Consider the following 11,420-nt stretch of genomic DNA (forward strand, 5'->3'; position numbering starts at 1 on the left):
AGGTTGTCATGACAGGTTAGGCAGCAGGAGCCTTTACCTTCCGGACTTTGTAGCTGGTCTCTCCCCTTTATATCAGATTTTATTTACTTATAGCAGGGTCTCATACAGTCCAGGATGGCCTTGAGTCCACTGGGTAGCTAAGGATGGGCCTGGATTTTTGATTTCTATGCTTCTGCCTTCCCATCGCTATTGTCATTAGTATGTATCAGGACTCTGGTTTCTCATCAGAGCATCTCAGTGTGTGCTACCATTCCCAGTCTAATAATTTTATTCTTGACTTTTTCTTTTCATGTGGTGCTTGGGATTGAGCCCATGCCCAACCCCTTAATATGTATTGTTTTGGAAAAATTATGTGTGAGACTAGGCTTTTTTTTTTTTTTTTTTTTTTTTTTTTTTGGTTTGTTTTAAAAATGATCCTCTTTAGCTGAGACAGCAGCTTGCACATTGATAATGTTGTGGGCTGATAACTCCTTTCTTGGAATTTTGTTCTAGACTCTGCTTCATCACAGTTGGGCTTTGGGGTTCTGGAACTGTCCCAGAGCCAGGATGTTGAAGAACGTGCAGAGCCATATGATGCCAACCAAGAGCCTCTGCAGCTAGTGACCACCAACTCGGGCTCTACCCAGATGTCGGATGTGGATACAAATACTGGTATGACACATGTTTTCTCACATGTGGGATTTATTTTTCTCACTCTAGAACAAATTTCTTTTTCTTTTTTTTCCTCCAAGGTAATTTTTCTTTTGTTTTTTTGTTTGTTTGTTTGTCTTTTTGCTGGTTTGTTTGAATCTTACCATGCAACTCTGACTGGTGTGGACTTCCTGTGTGGACCAGCATAGCCTTGAACTCAGAAAGTCATGTTTCCTTTTTAAGCTTAGGAAAAAAAAAATCTATCTGTGTGTTTTGCTTTCATGTATGTATGTGTACACGTTTGCCTGGTACCTACAGACGTCAGAAGAGGGCATCAGACTCTCTGGAACTGTAATACAGATGGTTGTGATCCACTCTGTAGGTGCTGAGGACGAAACCTGGGAGTTCTGCAGTTCTCCCCCTCCCCCTCCCCCTCCCCCTCCCCCTCCCCTCCTCCCTTCACTCCCCCCTTTTGGCTTTTTCTAGATAGTGATTTTCTGTGTAGCTCTGGCTTTCCTGGAACTCATTTTGTAGACCAGGGTATCCTCGAACTCTGAGATCTACCTGCTTCTGCCTCCCAAGTGCTGGGTTTAAAGGTGTGCGCTACCATGTCCAGCTTTCCAGTAAGTTTTAAAGCTATCCAAATGAATGTATCTTAAGTTTGCAGAGTAAGCAGTAAGTACATGTCAAGTGATGGCTTACAGATTGATGTTTAAAATTTTTTTGGCTGATACACACACACACACACACACACACACACACACACACACACACACACATTTTTATGTTTTTTTGAGACAGGGATTTTCTGTGTAGCCGTGGCTGTCCTGGACTAGCTCTGTAGACCAGGCTGGCCTCGAACTCAGAGATCTGCCTGCCTCAGCCTCCTTGAATGCTGGGATTACAGGTGTGCATCACTGCACCTGACTTATACCTATTTATTTTTTAAAATTGAATTTATGTGTATGGTGTCTGTGAGGCCAAAGAGGGTGTGAGACCTCCTGGAGTTGGGCCTCCTGGTGGTTGTAAGCTACTCAACGTGGGTGCTGGGATTCAAGCACTGGTTCTTTGAAAGAGCAGCAAGTACTCTTAACCTCTGAAACATTTCATCAGGGGTGTGTGTGTGTGCATTTACATCTCTCTCTATATGTAATGTTTTTATTTATTCTTTGGGAATTCCATTCTATCTATCCATCCATCTATCTATCTATCTATATAAAATCTATCCATCTTATGGCTATCCTGGACTTGCTTTGTAGACCAGGCTGGCCCCGAACACTCAAGTGCTGGGATTAAAGGTGTGCGCCACCATGCCATAGTATTTTTTTATTATATTTACACAACTCCTTCCAGGTCCTGCCCTACCCACCCAATTTCATGTTCTCTCTCTCCTGCCCTCTTTTTAAACAAAACCCCCTTGCAGTCTACTTTGTGATACCTGACTCTCCTGGCCGTGTGGCCTGCCCTGGAGTGTGCTTTATATACTAGGTGCCATGCCACCAAAGAAAACTGGCTTTCCCTCTCCCAGTTAGCAGTCACATGCCTGTAGCTCCTTACTTGGAGGTGAAACTTCATGTTAAGATTTTGTCTGGTTTGAACTTGTACAGAACTTGTGTATACTCTCACAGTCCCTGTGAGCTCATCTATGTCTATATGCCCTGCTGTGTTTGGAAAACACTATTTTCTTGAAGTCATCTACCACTTTTGGCTCTTACATTTTTTTTTTTTACCCCCTCTTCTGTATAGATCCCTGAGCCTCGAGGGAGAGGTTTGATATAGGTATCACATTTAGGACTGAATTCCAAAGCTTCTGATGCATTGCATGTGGACCAGTTGTGGATCACTCTGCTAGTTGCCAGAGAAGCTTCTCCAATGAGGATTGAGTGAGCCACTGGTGTATTGGTATAGCAATATGTCAATAGGAGTCATTTTATTGCTGTTGTCAATTTAGCAGAGTAATAGTAGGTTTTCCCGAGGGGCCCGTGACCTATTTAGCTTTACGTTCTTGACCTCAGTGACAGTGCCAGATGTGGGTTCTATATCATGAAACCAGCCTTGAATCCAGTATTTTAAAAAACTTGCTCCCATAACATAGGTTCCGTTATTGCACTGTTGGGCATAACTTTCAGGCTGGTTGTTGTACCTCCCAGGATCATGGCTGGGTGAGATCAGTGATTACTTTTCTCTCTAGTAGCATGCGTAGCACCTTCTAACACTATGGATACTGGCCAGTAGGGACGAAGCCTCTCGTTAGGTGTTAGCTGGATTTCTCCGTGTTCTATACCTCAAGTATGTGGTGTCTTTGGTGATAGGGTCTTATCCTCAAGATCTGGAGAGCAACTGAGGGCAACAATTTCGGCAGTGGACGGTAGTTTTTGAGCGGTCTGTGGGGTCTTATTAGCCAACAACTCAAACAGCGGTAACGCATTCCTGGTATTGGGCGTCTTATTGGGTAGTGTATGGTGTCTGTTAGAGTATTGTCTGTCTTTTATATAGCACTTGATATTTTAAAATTAGACTTGTTTTTATTAAGATTTTTTATTTTTGAGAATCATTTAGGCTGGCTTTAATACTTTGAAAAGTTAAATATCTCCTTTGTGTCTCTTCTAATATTTTAAGCAATAAAATGTGCAGAACAGTCCATTGAAGATATTGCCGTGATAGAACAACCCAACAAAGACATCCCAGCTACAGTACAGCCCAGTAAAGGTATCCGTGAGGTAGAAGAACAAAACCTACCACTTACCAGGTAAGCCATGTCCTTTCTAAAGGCTGCTGTGGGGTTTCACTGTGGGGCTATAGGAATTTCATTTTGGCTACTGTTGGCAGATGACAATTAGAAATTGCTGATTCCCTCCTCACATTTTGTAGATATGGCATCTTGGCTTTGTCCAGTAGAAATACTGATTATAAATATGGCTTACATATGCAGTTTTACTGTGTGTGCTATCATCTTAATTCAGGCCTATTATAAAGATGCTTCTGTACCTTAGTTTTTCTGTAACTATAATCCTTTTTTTTTTTTTGGTTTTTTCAAGACAGGGTTTCTCTGTGTAGCCTTGACTGTCCTGGACTCACTTTGTAGACTAGGCTGGCCTCTAACTCACAGTGATCCACCTGCCTCTGCCTCCCGAGTGCTGGGATTAAAGGCGTGCGCCACCACGCCCGGCGCCTGTTTCTGTTCTTGGGCACCATATTGCTTTGGATTGTTAAGTATCACCCTTCTGTTAGTTTTGCTGTAGCTCTGTAGCTAGATGCAGAGATTTTCTCAAGTGTTTCTGGGGCTTAGCTTGGTTGAAATGAGGATGTATACTCTGCTTGGTCTGTGGAAATTTTTATATCCCAGACTATATTGACTGGCCAGTAGTAGAGGAAAACTGGGATGTTCTCTATTAGCAGGGAGATGAGCAAACATTCAGTATCTTTTTCTTATTTCCTTCAATAGAAGGTTGGAGGTGGGTCCTCAGCAAAGGTGATTATTGTGCCCTTTTTGGCTTTTCATTTTTTTATTGAGACAGTCTTTTGCTATGAAGTTAAAAGACTCCTCTTGCCTCAACTTTCTTAGTGGTAGCATTGTAGGTGTGTGTCCCACCATGCTAAACTAGGGTTTTTCTTTAGAAAGTTTTTATTTCAATTAAAGTTTTATCTTTTAAAAAATTATTTATTTATTTATTGTTTTGTTTTTTTGAGACAGGGTTTCTTTGTGTAGCCTTGGCTGTCTTGGACTCACTTTGTAGACAAGGCTGGCCTCGAACTCACAGATATCCACCTGCCTCTGCCTTCCAAGTTTTTAAATTATTTTTTAAACAGGGTCTCAGTCTATAGTCTGGGCTTTCTTCAGACTCAGTATGTAGCCCAGGTTGGCCTTGAATTCACAATCCTTTGACCTCAGCCTTTAAAACCCTAAGATTATAGGTATAGGCTGCATGCCTTCCTCCTGTTAGTTTTGCTTTTTCCATTTTTCCTTGGGAATAGTAAAATTCTCTGGGAAGGGCCCAGAATGTCTTACCCAGATGAGCAGATAAGGAGTCCTGGGAAAGGTCAGCAGGCAGTAGATGACAGGAGTGAGGAGAAAAGCCACCTCAGGTTTGTGTAAAGCTTCTGGAGCGATTCCTCATCACTTGTCGGAAGTGTTAGCATAAAGCTGATGAGAGGCGTGTCTGGGGGGTGAGGAGGACAGGTGTGTAGGGCCGAGGACGTTGCCGTAGCATTTCAGTTTAGTAGGTTATGTAGATTAGGGCTATTAGAAAATTTGGAGTTGTTAAATTGAAATGTTGAAAGTGGGAGACACTTTTTGTTAAAAGAGGGAGGCATTTGAATTTAGCAGTCTTCATCTGTGGTGATATGAATCTCCTAGGGCGGAAGACCTGCCTTCCAGTCCTCAAGTTTCTATTGCTGCTGTGGAAACGAAGGAGCAGGTGGCTGTCCAAGAGCTGCTGGATGGGGGGCTGCAGGTTCAGACGTCGTTAGAGCCCGAGGTCACGTCAACTCAGGAAGACTTGTTTGACCAGAGCAGTAAAACAGGTAGGAAGGTTGAGTGTTTCTACAGCTTCTTCTCGCTTGCCCTAGTTTTTAACCCCGGTTCTGAGGCTGCTGATTAAGTTAAAAAGCACCTTTTAAAATAGGTGTGTATGGAAGAAAGATAGATTCCTAGCCAGTCAGAGATGAGGGCTTTCTGATACTGCTTACCAGTCAACATTTTTTGTAACTTTCACCCTTTTGGAAATTGAGGTATTGAAAATAGCTAGTAAAAGTTGGTATTATGACAGAGCTGTCATTTCTTCTTCTGTCATGTTTACTGTGATATTTTCTTTGACTCATTTGGTTAGCAGTTTACTTACCTATCAGTTGATACAAAAGGCAAATTAAGGTCTAGACGAAGGACACAAAGCTCAGATGTGTACAATGAGACTTGTGTCACTCCTGAGTCCTGTCTTCCATCCCAGTTTCAGAAAACAGGAACACTTCAGTGAAAAGCAGGGAAGGAGGGAGGCCATGGCCATTGCATTCTGTGCTGTGCTTGGTGTGTAAGACATCAGCAGGCACCCATTAAAGCCACCAGGTATACTTAAGGCGTTCCTCTACACCTAGGGCTAATATAGTTGATAATCAATCTAAGTTGATACTCTCCATTTGAGGAGAAAGGCCCAATAGAAAACTTAATATTGAGAGGCACTATGGCTGCTCGTGTATTTTAAAATTAGTATTTGGTATTTTCTGTCTCCTTTGAGGAGGCTCCACTTCTAATCATGAAAATTGCTGCATTCATACCTCAGGTGTCATGCGCATTGTTTTGACTTCTCCCATCTGCATCATGGCATGAGCTTTACTTCACCTTAGGTAGACCTTGGAATAAAAGGCTCGCTTGCTGTTCTATTGTAGAAGCATCACAAGAAAGAAGAGCAGCCAAGCAGAGGTATAAGGATTCTGGCTTTTCCTCTCTATAGTAGTTTTATCATTGCTGTAACAACAAAATCTGACAAAAACAGCGTGAGAAGGAAGGTTTTGGGGCTGGAGAGATGGCTCAGTGGTTAAGAGCTATTATTGCTCTTGTAGAGGCTCAGTTCCCAGCACCCACAGCTTACAACCATTTGTAACACCAGGTCCTGGGCTCTGATGCCCTCACCTGGCCTCTGTGGGTTCCTACCGTCATGTAATGACCTAAACTCATATAGGCACACACTCATACGCATAAAAATAATAAATGGGTATTGTCTTCTTCTTCTTCTTTTTTTTTAATGACAAGTTTCTCTGTGTAGCCTTGGCTGTCCTGGACTTGTTTTGTTGATCAGGCTGGCCTTGAACTCACAGAGATCCACCTGAGTGCTGGGATTATAGGTATGTGCCACCGAGCACTGGTAAAATGGGTAACTTTTTAAAAAACAAAAAGAAAAAAGTTAAAAAAATTTTTTGGGGGGTCACAGGCTGTGAGTCCTAGTCTTCATGCCAGGGAGGCTGTAGCTGTAAGGCTGAGAAGCCAGTCTCAGTGTCCACATTCAGGAAGCAGAGATCACTGCTGCCCAGCTCCCCTTTCTTTTATTCATGGGATCCCAGCCCAATGGGAGGGTGCTGCCTCCTCAGCTAAGCCTTTCTGGAAATACCCTCCGAGACACACTCAGAGGTGTGTTTCCATGGTGATCCTAAAAGCAGCCGAGCTGACAAAATTAATCATGATAGCTCCACCCTTTGTCACCTTGACACCAACACATCATTTTAGATCATAACGTTTTATCCCTCATTTCATAATACAACTGCATTTAGTTGTTTCACAAGTCCCCATCGTATGTAACACCTCAGCATTGTTCAGAAGTTTAAAGTATCTTCTGAGACCGTATCTCCTAATTATGAGCTCCAATAAGTTTAAAAAAAAAAACTGGTTATATTCTTCGGATATATGATGTCAGTACTCCCATTCCAGAAGGGAGGGATGGAGGTTCAGCAGGCTTGACACCAAGTAGGGTAAACACCAAAACCTGTAGCCCCTGTGATTGGGCTTGTGATGTTGTCATCTGGACTCCAGCTGCCGTGGGTACTCTCTCCTACTGCCTGGATGCCTTCAGCATAGGTGACCTCTCTCTTGGCTTAGCTCCACTGCAGCTTTCCTTGGCAGATTTCCCATGGCTTTGCACCTCTGAACATTTCTGGGTTCTCTATTGTGACTTAGCTTTCACCTTCCTAGCTTTATGCAGTGGCCTTGAAAGGCCTTGTAGAAGTTAACCCCTTCACACATTACCTGCACTTAGCAGCTTTCTGAGACTTTGGTGCCAGCTTCAGTGACTCTCTTGTTCTTTACATCTTTCATGTTTACAAAAACAATACTATGTGGGTGATACTCCAGGTTCTGCTGGCTCCAGATGTAGCCTGTCTCTCTTGATCACAGTTACAGTGGCCTCTGTGTCTTTGAGGATGCCCTTGGAGAAACACTTCCATGTGGTGCCATTTCACTTTAGGCTTTTTTTTTTTAAATGAGTGGGTGGGGTCTTACTTGCTTTTGTCCAGAGGCTTCTCTTTAATGGCAAGATTTAACAAATACTTTTCCTGCACACTCTGTATCTTTAAACTTGCTGCACTTTTTCATAGCTTTCTCTTCTTTTACTGTTGATCCGAATAGGAACTGTGAGCAGAGTGCTTTTCTGGCATGCAATTTCTTCTGTGAAGCAAGTTAGTCCATTACTTTTTTCACTTCCCTAGAGACACATTCTTTTTTTGTTTGTTTGTTTTGTTTTATTTTCAAGACAAGGTTTTACTGTATAGAACTCAAAGCCATCCACTTACCTCTACATCCAGAGTGCTGGGATTAAAGGCGTGTACCACCACGCCTGGCTGAGACACTTTCTTAACTTTGTAGCCCTGCTTGTCCTAGAACTTGCTATGTAGTCCAGGCTAGCCGTGAACTTATAGAAATCCACCTGCCTCTGCCTCTCAAGTGTTGGTAGTAAAGGTGTTCACTACCATACCCAGCCCGCTAATTTCGTTTGTGTGTCTGTCTGTCTGTGTGTGTGTGTGTCTCTCTCTCTCTCTGAAATTGTCAAGTCTTTATTTGTTCCATCCGGCCCACCAGAAGAGGGCACCTTTAGAAGAACAGACCGTGCTCTTGACCTCCTAGCCATCTCTCCAGCCCACCTGTTCATTTCTTGAACATTGATAAAGTTTTTAGGACATGGGTAGAGTACAGCCAGGTCTTTGCCATAATGTATCATGGATGACTTCTATTCAGTTCTAGAATATGTCACAAGTGGCTAATAGTTCAGTTCTAGAATATATCATGAGCAGCTTATAGTTCAATTCTGGAATATATCATAAATGGCTCATAGTTAAGTTTTAGAATATAGCACAAGTGGCTTGTTTCAGTTCTATACTATATCACAAGTGGCTTATAAATCAGTTCTACACTATATCACAAGTGGCTTATAGTTTGGTTCTAGAATATATCATGAGTGGCTTATAGTTCAGATCTAGAATATATCCTGAATGACTTATAGTTCCGTTCTAGAAAAAAAAAATCCCGAGTGGCTTATAGTTCAGTTCTATACTATATCACGAGTGGCTTACAGTTCAGTTCTAGAATATATCACGAGTGGCTTACAGTTCAGTTCTAGAATATATCACGAGTGGGTAATAGTTCAAATCTAGACTATATCACGAGTGGCTTATAGTTCGGTTTTAGAATATATCACTGGCTCTATTCCCAATAGAGTCCTCATTTCCCTTCAGAGCTTTGTGATCCAGACTTGTACTGCCTGCACTTTTTCTGCGTGTTGGTGTTTATACTCTCACCTAGAGTGGCCCGATGAGGTCTGCTTACAGTGTTGTAAATGCTTTATCCTACAGGTGCAAACTCTTCTGCGTTTCTCATGCAGACTAGTTCCAAAGGCCTATAATCTACAAGTCAGGTTCATGACAGCTGGGAAGCAATTTTCCAGATGACTTTTTTCATTACTCTAATACTGAACAGCACCATCACAGACATGCCCTGAGGTGGGCTTCTAACCATTACCTTTTCTACGCTTAGATCATGGGGGAAAGAACCAAAGAACTCTTAACCAATTGTTATTTTAAAAGATCTGGCTGGGTAGTGGTGGTGCACATCTTTAATCCCAGCAGAGGCAGGTGGTTTTCTGAGTTCGAGGCCAGGTCTACAGAGTGAGTTCCAGGATAGCCAGAGCTACTCAGAGAAACCCTTTCTTGAATAACCAAATCAAAACAACCCAAAACTCAAAAACCCCCAAAACCCCCAAAACACTAAAACAGGGTGTGGGGTGGGGTTTCTGTATCTCAAACTTTGTGTCTGGTTGTGTCCCATTGAGTCGCGTCACCAGCATGGACTTCTGCCCCTGGAGTGTAGCCGGTGGGGGTGCTGGTTTGGCAGCACTGAGTGTTCCCACGCAGTGACATCAGCTGAGAAGTAAATACAGCCCTGCCTTTTCTCCCACAGTTTCTGATGGGTGTTCTACTCCTTCAAGGGAGGAAGGTGGGTGTTCTCCGGTTTCCACACCTGCTACCACCTTGCAGCTCCTGCAGCTGTCTGGTCAGAGGCCCCTTGTCCAGGAGAGTCTTTCCACGTAAGTACGCTTGAAATAGCCTGGAGAGCCAGGCTGGCCCCTCAGACCACAGATGCTTTCATAGCTAAAAGCTGGAATCCAGGCCTTAGGAATTTTGGGGTGAGAACTTAGAGGAACTGTTTAAAGGATGTACATGTATTTTTTCCATTGGAGGTTTCACTAGGAATTTAAATGTCTCATTGTTTAGAAATGTAATATGTCAGAACCAAGCATTTGCGCCTTCATTTTCTAGCATTTCTGTCACTTAGCATTATAGGATAGAGAATAGACTTGCTAGGGCAGAGAGGTTGGCTTTTTGTTTTTGTGCTTGTTTTTAAATGAAAAGGTGCATACTCTTCATATTATATAAAAATTAGGTAGAAATTTTGCATCTCAGACCTGTGAATTTAGTTTCAGCTTTTGGTTGTCCCGTTAATCACGATGTCCTGTGTCTAATCATGCCTGTTGCTCTTACTCTTTAAAAGACGTAGTGTCTGAGAGCTGTCTGCCTCTCAGATTGCTGTTTGGGAGAACTGCTGTTAAGTATATATTCTGTTAAGTATGTGAGTTGGATATTTTTGTTATGAAGAAGTCAAAGCTAATGTCAACCCCTTGGCTGCAGTAAAATAACCTGTGATTCTCTCTTTATATAAAGGAATTCCTCAGATCTTGTTGCTCCTTCCCCCGATGCTTTCCGAGCTACCCCTTTTATCGTTCCTAGCAGTCCCACAGAGCAAGGAGGGAGAAAAGGTGAGCTGTTGTCATGTCTGTTCATCTCCCCCCAGGAGAGGAGCAGTGCTCTGCTGCTGTGGCAAATGCGCGCTTCTTTGCGCTTTGACCACTGCCCCAGACTCCTTGTTCCTCATCTGCCAGACACGGCCTGGGTCAGTTTTTTCTTTTTTTTCTTTTAGACAGGGTTTCTCTGTGTAGCCTTGGCTGTCCTGGACTCACTTTGTAGACCAGGCTGGCCTTGAACTCACAGCAATTCATTGCCTGCTTCTGCCTCCCGAGTGCTGGGATTAAAGGCGTGTGCCACCACGCCTGGCTCAGCTCTTTGCTTTTTAAGCATAGATCTTTCTAAGATTTTTCTACTATATTAATGTAGGAAAATAATGCTCTGGTGAAATGTTTTTGTTTTTATAATTGAACCCAAGTAAATTAGTATGGGAAAATACTGGATTTGTCACTCCTTAATTACCTAGTACCTTCTAGGAACATGCTGACGTGTTTCCAGTGAGAGAAAACCAACAGCTTTTTCTTGGGCTCTTTATTTTTGCTGTCATTAATATAACCGAAGGATAGTAGCTTGAAGGTGGTGATAAAAATTTAACTTACTTTCTCTTTTGGGGAGTTAGCATCTGGACTCAGTTGTTAGGGTCTGAACTCAAGCACTTACCTCTGGGGCATTTGCTTTTCTGTACTGTTGTTCTGTGGTAGCCCACTCTCTTCATGTGAGTCCTGGAGTGCTGAGGAGTCTTCATGTGAGTCCTGGAGTGCTGAGGAGTACCATCGAGCAGGCTTAGTTAACTCAGCTTTGTTCTGCGCTTGCCTGTTTCTTCAGTTGTAGGTGCTGGTAGACAGTATTCCAGCCGTATGCCTAATTGGTGATGTCTTTAGTTAAAATGATGAGATTTCATTCTATAAAAACCCTACTCAGATTGTTAGGTTAATTTCTTAATCTCTTCTATCTGTAATGTAAACATGTAGAGGGAATTATATTAAAAATGCTTTTTTCTTCTCCTTGTTCAT

The 11,420-nt window shown here is 42.6% G+C and overlaps 1 protein-coding gene across 3 annotated transcripts in view; it reads left to right on the top strand.

Annotated features, from left to right (window-relative positions):
* The window catches only part of TP53BP1 (tumor protein p53 binding protein 1), a 69,812-nt gene that overhangs the window by 12,795 nt on the left and 45,597 nt on the right, over positions 1-11,420 (top strand). For all 3 annotated transcript variants that reach the window (XM_084774275.1, XM_084774273.1, XM_084774274.1), the window contains exons 6-10: positions 493-651; positions 3,250-3,379; positions 4,988-5,154; positions 9,566-9,692; positions 10,327-10,421. In XM_084774275.1, coding sequence (XP_084630401.1) covers positions 493-651; positions 3,250-3,379; positions 4,988-5,154; positions 9,566-9,692; positions 10,327-10,421 — 678 coding nt within the window. The remainder of the gene's footprint in view (positions 1-492; positions 652-3,249; positions 3,380-4,987; positions 5,155-9,565; positions 9,693-10,326; positions 10,422-11,420) is intronic.

The sequence above is a fragment of the Acomys minous genome (assembly GCF_964271855.1).
Source record: "Acomys minous genome assembly, chromosome: 3".
NCBI classification, from domain to species: domain Eukaryota; kingdom Metazoa; phylum Chordata; class Mammalia; order Rodentia; family Muridae; genus Acomys; species Acomys minous.